We start from the raw sequence: 19288 nt of genomic DNA, 5'->3' as shown, positions 1-19288 counted from the left end.
GAAAACAGAAAGAAGACAGTCAATGCTGCCTCTTTAGAGCTTTTAGATGATCTTTACTTACACAGTTACAGAAGTTAGCTCAAAGCATATTTTCTCTCCTAATGATTCCTTTTTACAGCAAAATAAAGCTTCTGAAAGGGTGTGTTCATAGTGATTTCAGTATTAGTCTGTACAAAGTCTGGACTATACTTCTGTTTTAGAAATACATGCAACAAAATTCTAGGAAAACAATTAGTGAAGAAGAGTGCTGCAAGGAATTTGTATTGCCCTGCAGTCAATTTGCTGGTCAAATTTGACAATGATCATTTAAAAACCTGAACAAAACAGTATAAAAAACTCAAATCTCCAACTTTTTCAAAAAACCTTCCACCCACTGGAGATAAAACACAGTGGTTTAATCATTAAGTCATAACAACATATAGATTTGAGATTCCATTTCATCAAGGTAAGGTCATCTTGTACATCAACAAATCCTCTGATGTGCCTTAAACTGAAGGCTCTGAAATTGTTCTATCTGCCTCCACTGGCTCACTGCAGTCACGTAAAACACTTAAATCAAGGTTAAGGAGTCACACTGCTATGCCCTTCCATATTTCCAGAAATACATGCTATAAAGGCATCTGTAGCATAACCACATGGAGCTCTTTTTGTACATTCCTGTCTTATATAAGCAATACCTGTGCCTGTACCAGCAAAGTCAATGTAACCACAAACTGAAGAGCTGCTCTGTATCAGCACTGATTTGCAACTATGAAAATTGGTGCATATACTGATCTCTCTATTAAAATATTGCTCAGATATATAAAAAGAAAAACACTGCTCTAGGCTTCAAAATTCAGCTGATGTGGGCTGAATCCTTCTTAAATGGATATGATTATATTTCAATGTCTTTTGTCATTATGACAATTTTGACAAGATAATAATCTCCTCTGAACAGGACTTTTTAAGGTTTAGAGAAATAACATATGATTTATTAAATAATATGTCAAATTATCTATGAACCCTGCTTTCAAAAGAAATCGCAAGATCTCATTACAATAATTACTGAAAATCTATGCCTGATGTTATAAATAACAAGTACCAGGTATACAAAGGAGAGAACTGGAACCTAAAGTACAGGAACTTGCAAGGTTCAAAAGGTGACTGCAGAGCTTTGTTCTCTTAAAATAGTCAATAGAAGCTTCTGTGTTAAGTATCCTGCACACTAGGTTAACTTTTGAACCCTAGGCTTCAAAATGGAGACAAATAAACAAGTCTGTAGCTGTTTTAAACTGAAATAATCTAGATATGTATATTGCAGCCTCACTTCCCTTCTCTCTCACTTCGTTGCCTTTTTACTCATATTGCTTTTGGAGAAAAGCAAAAGCCAGTTCTATACATCACAACAGTTATTCAGAAAGAGTAGCAGAGGTACAAGCTAAAATCAATAGAAAGTATCTTTAGAATTTTAAACATCACATCAACTTTAATTTTATATATTCATGCTTCTTTCAGGGCAAGATAGGGGGCAAAACAGGGAAGAAGGATATGGTGTTTACTTTCCTGTGATGTAAGTGCAGCAGGCAGGAGAAAGAGGACAAGATCTCTGAAATCTCTACAAGGGAGTTGCTCCCTTTTAATTCCTGATGCCATGGATTACAGTCTTACTCTAGTAGCCAGCACCACACTTGCAAAATTGAATGAACTTATACCTCTTGAAATTGAGGGAACTACTGGTCTCTCTAGAGGCAGTTATCCTATTTTAACCGAAAGCCCCTGCTTTTGGAGAGTAAAGGATGAAGTACACAAACAACGCAAGGTTGCTGACAATGCAGGCAAAGCTTCTTATTAAGAACACTTCAAGATAAAATCCTATTGCATTATCTGAGAGAATGCCACAGATACCAAAAGATTTCCTTCCTAAGCTACCTGAAAGACATCAGCTGCTGTCATTCCACTGTTTTGGAGCAAGACAGAAGTGAACCTTCTACATGTCAACATTATCACCAGAAGCCCCTGTATGATTGCCACAGCCTGGCTCTCTACATTACAGCCACTCCAGCACAAGTGGTCCCTATAGCTCTGTGAGAATGAAGACTCAACAGCCCATGCACAAACCTATTCCAAGTATAAAATAGCCTTTTATTCACTGTGAAATAAACCACTCTGTGTCTGAACAGATATTTAATGCTACAAGGTTAGTTCTTACAGAAGGCATTCAGAAAATGGTTTCAATACCTCATAGACCTGAATTACTAAACGAGTGGAAAAATAGCAAGAGTTATTTAAACTGCTGAATGGCTAACTGAAATAGGAGAATTCCTGCATCATTTTCATAGGAGGTTTTAAGTGTAGAAAGCTATCTTCTCCAGAAAAGTGGAATTTAAAGACATGATATTCAACTTAGCATATTTTGGTTTTAAAATTATTTTAAAATATTTTTCCCTTGAGAGGGAAAAAACAAGTCCAAAATTTTATCAAATTATATAAAAGCAACATGCAGACTTTGGAAAAGGTTAGATGTCAACTCACCAGTCTCTTAACAATTTTCAACAAAAGCTTAAGTTCTCGTGGATCTTCTTTGGACTTCAGTACTTCAGCAAAGCTGTCCATGTTTTCTGGAGACATACTCTCCTCATTGCTCCCTCCATACAGCTGAACCAGCAATAATAAGCTCTGTGAGGCACTCAAAAATATTTCAGTATCTTCACTGGGAAGCTAAAAAATAAATGAAAAATAAACAAACAAAAATCAAATTCCAGTTTCAGAAAAGTTGCATTTCACTGGGGATTTGGAAGAGTGTTAACATTTGCATTGTGACAGGAAAGAATCATTTCTAGTTGATTGACTCAGAATTGCACTAAAATAAGCTTAACAAAGTGATGAAAACATAATTAAAATATATTTACTCGTAAGCAGCAGTATAACAATATCTGCACTTTAATTCTGTCAAGTGGTCTATCTAGAGCAACATCATAACAGCACCAGAAATGTTGCTCCCAACCACATTATTTTATTCTACTTTAAACAGAAGCAGTAATAGGAAAAAGTACCATTACAGCCATGATGTCTAATCTTCTACATCGTGCACACCATAAAATTTCATTTAATTATTACTAAAGCAAGCCTCTTGAGGTAGAGCACAGGCTATCTAGTTATTTAATGGATTGTAAGTAGTCACATTAGGAGGTACATTTTGAAGATTTTAAATATTTTCCTGAATTCTAACTTTTCTACACTCCTTTGAAGATCAGACACTTCAGCAGGCCCTAGCATTAGGATGGAAAATTATTTCCTGGGAAGCAAAATTACAAAAAAGATTTAGGGACATGACTAGAGATCATTAAATGGGCTTCTGATAATATGACACCATAATCAAAATGATTTATATATTTCCATTTATATATTTCCTGAAAGTACAATCTGGAAATAACAAGTAAAGATATTATATTAGACCTGTATTTGGCACTGACAATGACATTTTGGAATGACAACAGGAATGCAGTGCCTAGTGTCAGCAGGGAGAGTTCACAAACACTAGTGAAAAAAAATAGAGGTTTCTTGGGAACGGGCAAGAGGATGACAGATTGGAAAGCATAATAGCCAAGGATTGAAGGAATTTAGTGTCTATAGCATATCAGAGGGAGAGTTAAAGTGGATTTGATCATAACCTCTCAATCATATGTAGGAAAATGCAGGCTGAGGTAGATTAATTCCTTTACCTGAAAAAGGACTGATAAGAGATGATAGCTCAAAACTTTAGACAAAGCAATTCAGATTAGAAGAAAGATAATACTTCCATTTCCTTTTTTCTTTCTCTCTTTAATAATAACAATTAACTGCTGAAATAACTTCCTTAGAGCTGAGACAGATTCTCCATCAAAGATAATTCAAATATCACAAGAATATTTTTTTTTCTAAAAAAAATAACAAAACCATTTACTCTAATGAGGAATTAATTTAGGAAAGTCCTGCCTATATATATCCCTCAATGAAATCATTGTAATAGTTTTTTCTCACCTTTTAGTCTATGACCTGAACAAAATGTCAGCAGTAGACTTAACCAATTAGGTATAGAAGTGTAAAAACACCTCATCATGCTCATTCATTTTTTTCATTCCAAAAGTATTATTTACACCAAATAAGCCAGATAAAAGTACAGTAAACAGACTATCCTTACAGACAATAAAAGGGAAAAAAAACCCAATTTGTCCAAACACTTATGTAATATGCCAAATCATTTCAATAATGATTGCTTATTTAATCTGCAGTATGAAATTCCTAAATTTTTTCATGTTGAGGAAAACCCACACAGTTACTTTAAAGCAATCTGAACATATCATCAGACACACATCTCTCAAATATTCAAGCAGCAATTCCCAAGGGATCTGCATGCAAATACAATCCTGTTTTCTACTAGCTTCATAGAGTTGCTGTTTAAAACAGACTGAACTGAGATGAAATCTCTGAATATATAGCCCCAAGACATATCACATTCTATTTGACCTAATACTATGCAAGTGACAGGACCACAACAGCTATTTCTTCCTCAGTTTTGCTATATGTTTTTTCTTCATTCCAATCTAAATGCCACTTTTTTGATTATTTCCTTCTCTAATAACATCAGTGCAATTAGCAAACCCAAAAAGCAGGAAAAGCAACAAGGTTTAGAAGTCCATTTATATCTTTAATCCTTAACTAATTGAAAAAAAATCCTATTGATTTCACTTAGGGCTTTGAGACAACTTTCATTTCCTTCATTAAAACAAAATGCCATTAGAGAAAGGAAGAACAGCTACTTTTTTTTTTAACGTGCCACTCACACCTTCTAAAAGCAGCATTCCTTGTTAATTTGTTACTAGATCAGTGTAGGCAGCTACATCAACAACCCCCTGAAGAAAATCACAGAACAAAGATCATGTTCAAGTTTCAAATGTTTGTTGGCTAAGCAAACATAAAAAATGAAAAATCAGTAAAAATTTTGGTCATTCATACATCCTTGCCTGGGTACTGCAGTAGAGGCTAATTCCCTGGGCTCCACAGGCACAAAAATCTCATGTTCAGTCAGTATCACAACAGCTATACTTGGAAGTGAGACTGATCTCAAGGTTTTTTCCAAAGATATTCACTAAATATCAGAGGAGTGGAAAGCTGTCAGACTGCTCCTACAACAAACGTATGTGAAGAAATCCATAAAGCACCACAAATCTCAGTGGATCTTTCCAACACCATGACTGTCAAGGAAGCAAACAAGCAAGTCCAGCTGGCTAGCATTATTCCCCAGGGAGGCTTACTGCAGCAGGAACACCCAGCTAGTGAGGCAGTGGAACACTTTGCCCTAGGAGGAAGAGCTGTACTTGGACCAATGGCCTTGCTTGGGCCTTGATTCTCTCCTCCTGGCAAGCCCAGCCTTTTAACCTCGTTGTTGTTCTTTGCTCCCCAACAAGAGAAAGGAAAACCCTTTCAACCCCATGAAAGGAAACTTTGCATCCAATCTGTCTTGGCATCATATAGTCTTGCTCTTCAGAGGCCTTCAGTGACCATGTTCCAAGTATCACGCCACAGTTCCCAACACCTGCCAGTTATGACATCACATTACTCAATCATTACCAATGCCAGTGAAGCCTTTCACCCCCTGTTGTACTTCAGGCTCTTCTGCTCCTCTGCTTTCCCAGAGTCCCTTTGAGCTTTGGTATTAACTAGACTTTGGGGAGCAAGTTGCTGTTACCCTGGGAAAACTCAGGGCAAAACAATAGCAGTACTGGTCTTGTATGAAGAGAAAAACAAGCTTGGAATAGGACAGTCCATATTTACTCTGAGGGGAATGAGAATCATTGGCCTACAGTCATCAATAATTAAGGTGGAAGAGGAACTCTCAGCAATGTCCCTATTTAAGTATGTCCACATCAGCATTTTTCTCTGTAACTCTCACCATTTTGCCATTTCACTTCTGACAAGTAGTGATTTAGATGTCAAAAGTTGTAAGCTGGTAACCTGAAATTTAGCACTGGCTGCCAGTCAGTGTTAGTACTGGTTATAAAGAGTAGGGGATCTGAAGAACATTCTAAAACAAAAGCAATGGCTGAAAATATAATAAATATCTGTAAAGACAGAAAATCAAGAATGAAAATCCAGATTTCAAGTAAGTATCTCATGTTTAATAAGAACAGGAAAAACATAATCATGTTGTTTAACAATTAAAATAGATGGATGGTTCATCTCCTCATTAGATGGAACAGCATTCTGATTATTTTTCTCATCAGAACAATCCAATTTGGTATGAAGTACATTTGCTTGAAATGCATTTATAGTTTTCGTTCTTTCAGGAGAGTAGAAACCCATGAAGAAACCAATTCTAACACTTCAAAAGAGTATCTGCCCCTTAATATTTCATAATTACATGAAGTTTCCTTTTCCTTTCTCAGCCTTAGAGGGGATTATGGATTCAGCCCTTCAGCAAGGTAGAAAAGTCACCAGTACTTCTTTTGCTGCTGTTAATCTTCTTGGCTAGTACATAGCTTGAAGAGAATGCAGCACCTTAAAATAAATTACTGAAGAGCTAAGGTCATAAATTCTGCCATTCTCTAACTGAAAACTGTAGATCTATTTTTCACTTACTTTAAAATAATACCTCATGACAAGACTTCTGTGCAATGAAAGCAGTGTATTACTCTTTGCTTAATTTTTATGGCCACGTTATAACTTCTGATAAACAAGCTTATAACACAAAGTTCTGTTTTCTTTTCCTTTCTAGATGGAACCTGCTCTGTGTATTTTAGAGTTAATGTGGTAAAGAGAAGGAAGTTTCCTGTCGTTGCACATCTATATTTCTGCAGTCTGTTCTCAAAAATTCCATCATTTTAAACTGAGTCGCAGTGTGTTCATGAATTGCAAACCACTGCAAGAAACGTGTGATCATTGAGCTGAAGTGGCAGTTTTCACACCGTTGGAATTGTTACAGTGTCTAATTTTAGAGCTACAATGAAACTGCCTGGATTACCCTGAGGGAACACTATTTCTGTGCATTAATGAGGTTATACACATAGAGAGTTTATTACAATAAGAGATAGATATTCATTAGGTCCCTAATGTGATTACAGAACATTCTGTAAAGGAAGCACCACGGGGATCTATAGGGAAGATGATTTTGCAAACATTTTACAAAATGTAAAAGCAAAACATCATTATTGATCTGCTAGCTTTACTATGCTATTCTTATTAGTAAATAGGCACAGTTTTAAATTTTAAAAAAATTATATTTTTACTTCACAGCATTCTCCTGCCTAAGGGAAAAATATTTATATATTCACTTAATTTTAATCTAGGCTAATTGTTGAGAAACTAAATCCCCATTCTGAAATTCTGTGCATGTAACAACATTTTCTTCTTTCCTCTGGTGTGTTTGTTAGGAGTTTTTGGTTTTTAGGATAGCTCTGTATAAGAGAATACTTCAAATATAGCATATAAACATATGATTCTCCACTCTGACCACAAAACAGTCTGTATTCCTAGAGAAACACATGTGAAATAAAATTTTCCAGTAATCATTCTTTTGCAGTTATTTTCTTTACTCATTAGCAAATAACTTCATGCACTCTGAAAACGAAGTCTGGGCACAGCCTTACCATCAGTGCAATACAGAGACAAAAAATACCTAAAAAAGACCATCTCAATCATCCATGTGCTTCATATTTGTGAGGCTTCATATTTGTCCTCTTCACATTTGGACATGACTAACTGGATGTTCAATGGTAACACAGAGCATGGTAATCAAGTAGAAATTTTCCTGGTAATATTATAATGGGGAAGCCTCCCACCAGAAGTCAAAAAAAGTTCTCTCCCAGAGTCTAGTAGGCTCCAGAAATGACTGGAAGATCTACACCTAGGAACTGAATCTAGGACCTACAGAAAACAAAATTCCTTTTTATAGGTTCTGGCATGGTTTCTGAAACTTTGTGAAAATCCACACTGAAGCGATTTCAAAAGTAATTTTTTCAGTATAATGGGCACATCAAAAATTAGAAGGTGTTGCGTATGCTCTACAATTGCTGCAGGTTTCAGAATAATATTCAAATTAAATTTACGTTAAGCAAAGAAACATTACCCAACAAAGCTAAGTGTAATTAACTTTTAAACACAAAACTGCCAAGGAGAAGACTAAATGCTCAATTTTTTTCCTCTTATTGATCAATTATGGTCATAATGATTTTGGGATTAAATACTGAATTCTCCATTTTTGCAGAGTTTCCTGACATAGTTTGTAATTATTTATTCTTTTGCATTGTTAAATGGCTGAAGTTTCATTTAAATGCAATCTAGGCTTCCAGAACTTGCTTTGTTATGCCTTTAGTGACAGACTAAATAACAACCACACAAGGGAAAAATTGATTCAAAGTTTTTGACATTTTGAAGTTTTACTCACATTGATTTTTTGAGGGATTATTGAGAAATAAAAACATATAGAACTTGAGCAAAATCAAAAGACAAGTAAATGAGATGCAGAATAATAATCTACTTGAGGGATACACATTTCAATAAGGGAAAACAATGTGTCTAGGAAACTAGGAACTAGGAAACAATGTGACTAGGAAGCTATGTAAGTGACTATAAGAAACTATAAATAAGCTAAGATAGGCAGAAATAGCAAAGCAGAGAAAATAATTTTAACTCAATATTTTAAAGTCATTTTTAGTTCAAAATATAAGTTCTCCATTATCTCCAGAAAATCAAGTTCACAAAGAACTGAATGCCTCAAAACAGCAATAAGGGGTTATGTTCCCACACAGCTCAGTGAATACAGAGAACAACCACTGGCAGCTTCACAGAATTTCAGTTTAGGTAGGCCTGAGGCATTTTGAGGAGTAGGGAGCACACATATCTTGAGACATGCTCTAGACTTCACAAATAATCTATTTCTATTTAAAGAGATTAGAGCATAAACCATTTCAAACAAGTGATTCCTAAATACTAAAATGATTATTCCATTGCTCAAACTCTTCCAAGCTTAACAGGAAATGTTTAATAGAGCAGTGGGAAAAAAATATTTGAAAAATCAAATTTAACAAATCTAGCTGAAATAACTTCCACAGATCCAAACAAGAGAAAAATCCCTCATTCACAGAACCTTTAAAAAACTGAAACCAAACCAAAGCAAGACAATATGTATGTATGCACGTATGTATGTGTCTGTCTATCTGAAGAAGTGGAAGTGGTGGTCATTATCTTTTACCTGTATGTTAAAATCAGAAGATTTAAAATAAGCATTTGAAAAAAACCAGAATCTGCAGAAGTACAGAACAAAGCAAAACCTACTGGTAATTTACAGCCATGCTTCTGAAATACAAAGACAAGTCACAATCTAATCAGTACATGCTAACTATACAATTATCCTATCCTTTAATTAAAAACTTATACAAGACTTCCAGGTGGTATAGGCTGAGTTAAAGCTTGGCCTCTAATTTTCTGTTCTTTAAAAAGTTAATATAATTTAAAATTATTACTAGTTTCATTTTAAATGAATGTTTGCATTTCTTCATTTCATGCTATTTATCATACATAGCAGTTTTAAAAAATCAATAAAAAATAAATTAAAAGAATTTATAAAGATGAAATATTAAATAGTTGAAATTCAGTCCCTTTGTTTCAGGTCATTCAGAGAACATTTCCAAAAAGCCTTTGTCAATAGCTGGTTTAAATAAATCCATCAAAGGAGGACTTGGCACCAAGTATAACGCCAAAAATTAATAAAAAAGGAATCACACACTTCCCTAAAATAGATGACAGGCAGTGCTAAAGATAATAGAAGGATTGCAGTACTGATATCACAAAAACCCTGAAATCCTCTATTTAAATGAAAAAAAAAAAAAAAAAGGGTCTGGAAGAGAGAACACAGTGAATCTGAAACACCTCTAAGTGAAATATCCTGGAAAGGATACCGTGATACACTGAAATTTCCACGTACCATTTTAATGGCTTTATGTTGACTTACAGGCTCATGCAGCCTCTAAAAGCACTGTCCAGCTCAAGAAGCATTCCTCTACTACAAACCATTACACACAGAGTAAATATAGATCTCTGTATGACAGAGGTTGAGCTGATGGGATGCATTAGGGCATAATGCGGCCCTCTGCGGAGATTTCAATGCAGTGCTGTACATTTAGTAAACCCTGGAAAGGACTGCCTTTAAACAGACACACTTCAAAGATGTTTACAGATCACAGGGACCACTCCCACTCATAAATCCTTCAGGATAATGTTGAAATAAAACCCTTGAGAAAACTCAGAAGGCTCAAACCCTAGAAAATAATATTAAAATGCATCACTCTCTACAAACCAATTTTGCTTTTACTGACTTCTCTAAAGGAAGTAGTACTACTAGATTCAAATTTTGAATGCCATCCTTTCCCTATGCAGTGGTGACTATTCCATTTTGAAGGACGAATGTTGGCTATATATATACATATGTATGTATCCAAACTGAGAATCTGCAGTCTGCCCCCCATCCCACTTCTATGCTCTGGACGAACAGACTTTGACATCACTGGTAACCTGCAAGTCACTGTGACTGTAACTTACAAAGTGCTAGAGTACTAGGTGGGAGCTTGTAAACAATTAAAAACTAGTAAAGAGAGCTCTAATATGTTCAATTCAATTGCATAATTCCAACTTCAGCAACATTCCATAAGGTTACAAACAAGCAAACTCTCACCAGTTGAATAAGCTGGCTAATCAGGTCCGTCAGGGGTTTATTGATAAGCAGAAGGTCTTCGGCAGCCTGCGTGTCTCCTCCTGCCCCAGATTTCTGTGCCTTAACAAGAGAGAAAAGAAATCAAAAGCAACCCTGGTGATTGTTCTGTTATGAAGAACAAATTAGGTCCATTAAGTGGTCCAAGTGTGAATGGAACTTTGAAGAGAACTTATGCATCATTTCTAGTTAAGAATTCCTGGGCTCCCAATGAGCAGTTATGGTCCCTCTGTGACAATAAGCACAAAGCAAAGGGACCCATGCTGTCGTGCTATTCTGTACAGGCTGAATATACTGACCTGCATGACATTGCTTCAGCAAAATGCAATAAAATGTACCTGCAAAAGACCCCTCAAACCAAGATAATCAAGGTGACTGAAAATTTAGGATTCTCAGCAATATTGTCCAATTTTGCCTGCCTGCCTTACTCTGTGTATCCTGAAATATTCACAATACATTATAATTTAAATCATTTCTGAAATAGGAATAATAAAGTTTTCAAGTAATAAGATTTGTTACTACTTGTAATCCTGACCACTGTCATCCCCAAATCATCAAGACATACTACTATTCTAGGCAGTGCTATTTATGACCCCAGGGCTCCTGAAAGGTCGGCTTGCAGGATTTTTTCATTTAATGTCATTACCTTCCACCAGCTTTGAACCATGATCCTATACAGTCAATCTGCTAGAGAAAAAATAAACATTTTGTCTAAAGAACACATTTAAGAATAATTTGTATTGTGTTTCATTTATAGTTCAATCCTAAAAATCACTGTCCAAGTGTAACACTTGGAGGTTTTCATTTGGTTAAGTGAACAGGGGAACAACTTCCCTGAGACAGGTGCCACTACTGCTCAAACTCCACTGTTGATACTTATGAGTTGAAAGGATAATGCCTTTCTTCTGGAAAGGATTTCTAAATAAAAGAGAACTGAAAAGCTGTTTCTCCAGGCAATAAGTCACATTGGTATGATCGTCTCTGAGACTCACCACAATGACCTGGAATGCTGAAGTTCAAGAAGGACAAAAAGTGCAGAGAAGACAAAAAATGGAATGTTTATATTAATGAAGAAAGGGAAGTAAGCCACCTTCATTCAGCAAAATTTAAAACAGCTTTTTCTCATTAGTACCAAAGACACCTTCCATCACGAATCTTTGACTACTTTCTTTAACTTATATATATTAGTGTCTCCACTAATATATATTCTGTACTTATGCTGTATGGAGCATAAGTACAGAATATATTAGTGTCTCCAGAAAGAGAATGAACAACAGCACTAAAGAAATTACATATTTTTATGAAGGATACACACTATACCATTGTTAAACCTACTTTAAGTTGTAGAATCATATAATCACAGAATGTTAAAGGGTTCGAATGGACCTTAATGATCATCTAGTCACACCCAGATGCGCCCCCACGAGGGGACACATCTCACCAGACCATGTTGCTCCTGGTCTTATCTACCCTAGCTTTGAACACTGCCAGAGCTGGGGCATCCACAGCCTGTGCCAGAGTCACAAAATAGAGCAAATATATAAAATTAAAATTTCAAATTCTTTTCAGCTAATGTGGATCACCTCTGGGACATATGACAAAATGTCTCCAAAACAGACATGCAAATTAATATGAAAGTACTTGGACCACAAAGAGTGAACTCTTATCCTGAACCTGGATACAGTTATCAGCACCATCCAGCATGAAGTACTTTAGTGCAATGGAAAAGTGATGATAAGTATTGCCTATGCAGCTGGATAAGGTTATCAGTTTACACATAAAATAGTAAAATAAAAAGGATTCAAGTGAAGGTACTACCATCTGTAAAAGACAACTTAAGCCTTAGAAATGGATAATACAAGAAGATTTGATTCTGTTTTACAAGTTCTGATTTAAATGGTATCTTACTCAAAACATCTCTATAAAAACAGTCCAAGAATAATATTTGTGATGCATTTAATGACACGTGAATAGTGGAAAACTATGCAGTCAATAACTAATGGCCACCATTCAATACAGTATGTGTACTTATGTAGAGCTCTCAGGGATCTTGTGATGAGTAGTGTCAGGACACGAAACATCACTGTAAAATTAATATATGGACACAGAATAGACCTGTGCTTCAAAACTCGATTTTGCAGCTGCTCCTTGTTACTCATTAGACTTTAAGAGCAAAGCAGACTACTGTGATGAGAGATAAACAAAACTGGAGCTGGAGTTTCAGTGCATCAATCAACTGTTGTATTCAAGTAAAGCCAGAACGGAATTTGGCTTTGAACAAACAGATTTAATTTTAAATCTAAATAAAACCCATCAATTTGATATTACCAATTCATGTGCAAGATCCTTTCTCTTCATGTGTCCTCCAGAATAATTTGCCTCACCACTGCTGTATGGAGCATAAGTACAGAATTCAGCTCTTTATGATTGCACGGAGTGATGCCAAAAATATGACAACAAGCAATTAGCCTACAAAATTTGATCTATGAAGTGATTCTTAGATGAAAATATCATTACAGAACCTGCTAATAGAGGACTTAAAAAAGACAAGATATTGTTCCATCACACATCTAAACCAAACCAAAAACCTCGCAGTGAAATGTGGTTGATAACATAGCTGCTTGTGTAAATCAATGTAGAAAGAAGAAAAAAGCTCAATTTTCAACAGCAACTCTTTACATTAAGACTACTTAATAAACCATCCCCATAAAAACCCAATTCCCCAACCACAAAACCCTGCAAACCAAAAAATACAGAACCAAAACAAAAAAAAAACAAAACCAACCAACCCACAGAAGAGGGACTCTGGGAATTAAAGAAGCCATATCTTGCAAGGTATTACAACCAGTCTGCAATCTTTTGAATCTCTGTCCTTTAGAGATATTTCACCTGACAAATATCTGTTCTTCAGTGAATAATACCAAGAACATTAAAAACCTAACATGAAGAGTACGTGTTGTTTGCAGTGTAAATACAGAAATCACTTCCACTTGATTAACTTCAAAATTTGGCAGATGATCTAAAAAGTAAAGTAATATTTGATAGATTTATATCATGTCCAAAAACTATGGATGCTTTTCCATCATATGCTACTATGAGAGTTATGTGAAATTTCTTTGAACTCTATTTTGTGCTCCATTTTTAAGGAGGAGGATGTCATTGTTGGAGTAGGAAGTCCCACCAATGCCATGACTTGCAGTGATTCAAACAGTAACTTGGAAAACAAATTGAGTTTTCACTACACTAAAAGTTGCATAAAATCAGAATAGCAGGAGTCCTGTTATTAAGGATAATAGGAAGTTATCTAAAAAATTGTTTAAAACAGTCAAGTTCCCATGAGTAAATCCCATACCTGCAAAGTCTGGCGCACAATGTTTGCTGTATATGTCAGCATGTATTGCAAAATGTCAAGTAAGGACCCTAGCAGCACATTTGCTGTCTTGGTGTTTCTTTTATCATCTGCCTCCAAGTACAGGGCCACAGCTTCTGTTAGGAGATTACAGACGTGATGAGTCAGTCCTATGTAGAAAGTAAGGAAAAAAGAAAGAGAAAAAATAAATAGGCTATCAGGACAAGAACAATGTGGAAGGTGACCTAGACAAAATAGATTATGACAAAAACAAATTTTACATACTTTATGAATATTTATTACATTTCCTCTTTTTCTCCATTACTATAATTACCTCCTCTCCTATTTTGTTTGGACTGGCTCATAAAGAGAGTAAAATAGATACAATCAAATTTGCTAACTGCATGGATTCATTAAATTAAAACTTACTTTGAATCCTAAACTTTTCTGTAGCATGGTCACAAGTCTCTTTCACAAAAACCCTAGTCAGAAGAATTTAGCAATTTCTACAGGCTGTTACAAAGTGACACTTCAAGATGTAACCCAGAGCTTCTTAACTGAGCCTAAAGTTTCTCCACCGGTCTGTATATTAGAACTGACCCATATGCTTTAATAATAGAATTAAACAGTGCTGTGCTTAACAAAGAATATATTCAGAAGAGCATTATAAATGCAATACTGCATACAACATTAAAATGTTATTAAGATTCGTTTTACTGATGGTAGTAAAAACTTTCCTGAAAATATCTCCTTGTTTTGAAGGAGTTTTTTTAAGCTCCTTTAGAATTCAATAGCATCAGCCCCTGTAGCTTGCCTAACCACAAATCAATTGACATAGCAGAAAAATATAATCCAATTCAAGACAATATTGATTCAATTCAGAATCTTTCTTACTTTCAAATAACAAAGTGATTGAGTTCATTAGGTGTGATCTTACTCTATGTCTTTCAGATTTTCATAAGCGATGAAACATACTTTGTTTCTTAACAAAACCATAATATCTTTGCAAACCATCTTTTAAACTTGCCATTCATTTGGCTGCACATATCTAGTAACACTGCAGTGTATCAGTGTATTAGCTTCTAGTCTCCATGGCATCAAAAAAGGACCTCACTGATTTCAATGAAGTAAAAAGTGTTCTTATACAAGTTATCTTTTCAAAGGTCATTGTATATATTTCTACAAACATCAACACATGATTTATATGAGACACTGTAGAACATATTTTGTGCTTCACCATTCAGTTTTGGAGAACAGTCAAATTTTTGGGGATTTGAACTATTTTATCTTTGAAAGATACTCTATCAATTAACAAACTTCCTACAAAATATTTTCTTCTCCTATTCCTCACTGTTAATACTTTCCTCAGGAAATTAAATACATTTCATTTAGAATACAGTTATGGTTCTAGGTCATTAAGATTCTTACTCTGCTTCTATCTCACATCTTCGGTAGTTTTATGATTACTAGCATTATGCTTTTACAACAGTTTATTGGACTTTCACAACAGTTTATTCAGGACAAGCTTTGAATTTCCTGAAATTTTGTCTAAATAAACCAAGCTCTCAAAATGAAATAATTCCAATCTCACATATTAATTTCCTTCTCCTTTTTTAGAGTCAAATTTCTGCTGCATTTCTGAACACCTCATACAAAAATCAGCGTGCATCTGACAATGACACATTTAAGTGATGTCACCAATACCCACAAAGAAGAAAAAAAAACATGTCTACCCCACACAAAACTTGTGGTTAGTCCATGACTATTTTCAATAGACTAAATCAGAATAAACCTAAAGAAACAGTCCAGTAAGACTTGGTCCTTATGAAAGTGAAGTCTGAAAAATTGCCTGCAGGGATATGACCAAGTACACATTGTTTCTCTCTGTCTATGGCCACAAACCCCATAGCCACATCAAAATGAATGAGTCATCCCATTCTTTCCAGATGGCTTACAAATAACCCATAGGACAGTGACTTGGAGATGATTGCTGAGAAGGCCACTTTCATAAGCAGGCATTGCATTGCATGGATGGATCATCACTAAGAATTTTTCAGGCAGTAGTCACAACCTAATAGGGTTGTCTAGGGAGTGAACAATGGGATTGACTAGTAGTGAACCAAATACCAGGATCCATGACTGTAATCTGCAATCCTTTCACTTTCAGCTTTGAACAGAACCACTTGCTTATTCCCTTGGCTGTACCAGCCTGAGTGTCAGAACTGACTCATTTCTGTTGTTTGGTGAATAAGGAGGTGAAGCAAACACTCAATCTTCTCCCCATCCATTGAGATATGAATAATATAATCACCTAGATTTTATTTTCTTGAAGTACTTACATTCTAAGGGTATGTGTATTAGCATCCCTGCCTCCAAACACCTGAGATATTTGTGTTTACCTCCTAGTTAACTAAAACATCAGAACTAATGAATTTCATTTAGGTAGATACATGCTCACACAGAGCTATATGTACAAAGATATGTAAGTCAAATTTGAAAATTTTGTGGGGAAAAAATGTCTTGAACTTAAAATACTTTTGGAAAATTTAACACATCCAAACTTTATAATAAAGATGTCTAGAACCAAACACTGGTACACCTAATGTGCTGTGTGATTCATACAGAAACCTGATAAACACTTGGTTCCACAGACAAAAGCAAAAGACTGACCTCTTGGCCAAGTAAATAAAGGTCCAGGCATACTCTTAAAAATACTTCATCATGTCAGAAAATGAAAATTAGAGGTCACAGTTGTAGACATATAAATATACTCTTTGCTTACACCACAAAACAAAATACACACACTTTGTGCTCAGAAGAGAAATTTGGGAAGCTGTTATAATTTACCGTGACCATGACAAAACTCCATAGAAGTCTAATGCCTTGACCACTGGCACCGTAACCAGTTTGCTCAAAAGGCAGCTATAAAGATCAAGACAGACGTGTTTCAGCATTCAAAACATTGAATTGCAAAACAGATAATTTGAAAAAAAAATACAATTTTATAAAAAGGAAATTGAATTCATAACTCAGTAAATCATAATACAAAAATCATATACATATCTCAAAGTTTCAGAAGATACCTTGAAGGTTTTCTCCCAAATTTTACAACAGATTAAAGAATGACAATTTCCTAAATAAAGCCTCAACCAGTATGCATCTTTAAAAATTTCAGACACTATATTTCAGAGTCATATATACCAGACATAGGTTTCTTATGCATAAATTCTCAACTCTTGATTGGAAAGTGAAATAGGCTCTGATTGAAAAGGCCCACACTTCATGCACTCCCAAACTTCACAAGTGATGGATCTGAATACAAAATCTGTATCATAGAGGAGACTTAAATCCAGTTGAGGAAGGTTGTTCTACCTGGACAAGCAACCTGCAATCAAGTATTCTGGTGCTTCCAAGTATGTTGGCAATAGCTCACCCTCTCAAGAGAAAGCAGTCAATGACAGTTTACATGGGTGAAAATAATGCACTATAATTTATTTCAGCTAGGTATTTCCTAGCAAGAAAACTAAATAAAATCTTATAATTTAACCAGAGTTTTTTTGGTTACTCTATTAATTTGCATATTTCTGCAAACAAAATATATCACACTGTACTGTTTGTAGCTTTAGTTATAATCTGAATTTAGTAAAAGACTAATAGGGCATTAGTCATGTCATCTGTAAAAGGAGGACATTGAAACTATCAAGCCTCTGCAGTTCTCTGCTATTCAAATTTTGCTGAAAAATAAGGTGAAACTTGCATATTGTATTAGAATTATTGTGTTTAAAAATTAACATAATTGGAATTATACAAAGAACCTTTTCTAACTGTGGTCCAAAATTTATAATACGTATTAAAAGGATTGTATCCAAAATTTCTAGCCATGGATTTATAGCACTTGACAAACCTAGTGTTCACAGCAGACTATTTCTCCTGCCCAGAGACCCCTGCAATGAATTGAACATGTAGCTAATAGTGCTTTATGAATGTGGACTGTGATGACTATGCTTGTGTTTTACACACCTTTCAAAAGATAAAAGGAGTCTTTTGGCCCATGATACAGCTAATCACACTGAATGCACCATGATACCTTTGGAATGAAAGCTGAAAGGAGATTTTTTTATTCCCACCTATTAGTAAGACGGATAAAGGAAAAGAAATCTTCACTTCCAAATCATATGAAACATCAAAGCACAGCCTAGGAAGCAATCTTCTAGGCAATCCTTTCATGCCTACCAGCAATTAGAGCATTCAACAAACCTGTCAGCTTCCAGCTGAAGAAAACGTTAGAGCAGGTGCACTTCCTCCGAACAATGCTACCGTGCAGCCAAGCAGCCAGCAGCAAAACCCTCAGTCCAGCAAAAAGCTTTCTCTTTGTTCCTCTCTGCACATTGCTCTCTGGAGTGCCTCTTTTTCCATTAGTACCACACCTACACAACTGACTCCCCAGGGATATTACCAAATGTACATGCATTAGACCTTTCTTCCTTATTTTATTTACAGAGTGGACCAACAATATTGACAGATTAAATAGAAACCATATTTTATAATACTTTAAATTTTAATGCTGAAACTCGAAAATATTGCTAAGTAGAAACACAGGATTGATTCTTTCACACAGGAATGAGTGAACATACCTAAGCAGTTAAGATACTCCATGATGACAAAGACTCTTCATAAAACCTTATTTACCTACATAAATCTAGGACTTAGTTTGCATTCTTTGCATCACAGCCTTACTACCTAAGTTTTCTTGTTTTGAAGAACTAAAAATAGGGGACATAAAGCAAATGGTATTTTTAGGGTAATGGCATTTTTAAAAAAGGTTCATTGCTTTTAATGTTATTATTTGTCACTGTTTATGTTTTAGGAACTATTTGTGTTACCACTATAATAGTATTGAGGTAAGAATAAGCTAGAATAGAAAATTAGATCACCAATGTTTTCAAAATTTGGTGAGTTATGAATGTTACATCAAGTGGAAAAACAATTATTTGGCCGTTGAGCAGATCAATTGCATGGCTCCTGCCCTGAAAATTATTTTATATTCTGATCTTAAAAATGAATAGTATCTAAAGAAGAAAATTTTACAAATGGTCTATTTGCAAAATAGACTCTTTTTGGCCAGTCTATTCCTAGCCCTGGTAGAATGACTGGACATTTTATGACTGAAGAAAGAATCATTAGGTTTAAGGGACAAAATTTGAATTTATCATATT

General features: G+C 35.2%; 1 protein-coding gene across 1 annotated transcript in view; it reads right to left on the bottom strand.

Annotated features, from left to right (window-relative positions):
- The window catches only part of ULK4 (unc-51 like kinase 4), a 213706-nt gene that overhangs the window by 51179 nt on the left and 143239 nt on the right, over positions 1-19288 (bottom strand). Inside the window, exons 33-35 of the mRNA XM_036395859.2 lie at positions 14076-14242; positions 10688-10786; positions 2512-2697 (exon numbers count right to left, since the gene is read on the bottom strand). Of these exons, the coding sequence (XP_036251752.1) occupies positions 2512-2697; positions 10688-10786; positions 14076-14242 (452 nt within the window). The remainder of the gene's footprint in view (positions 1-2511; positions 2698-10687; positions 10787-14075; positions 14243-19288) is intronic.

The sequence above is a fragment of the Molothrus ater genome, chromosome 1 (assembly GCF_012460135.2).
Source record: "Molothrus ater isolate BHLD 08-10-18 breed brown headed cowbird chromosome 1, BPBGC_Mater_1.1, whole genome shotgun sequence".
In the NCBI taxonomy this organism is placed as follows: domain Eukaryota; kingdom Metazoa; phylum Chordata; class Aves; order Passeriformes; family Icteridae; genus Molothrus; species Molothrus ater.
Note: the sequence above shows the minus strand (reverse complement) of the source record. Positions and strands in the feature narration are given on the sequence as shown.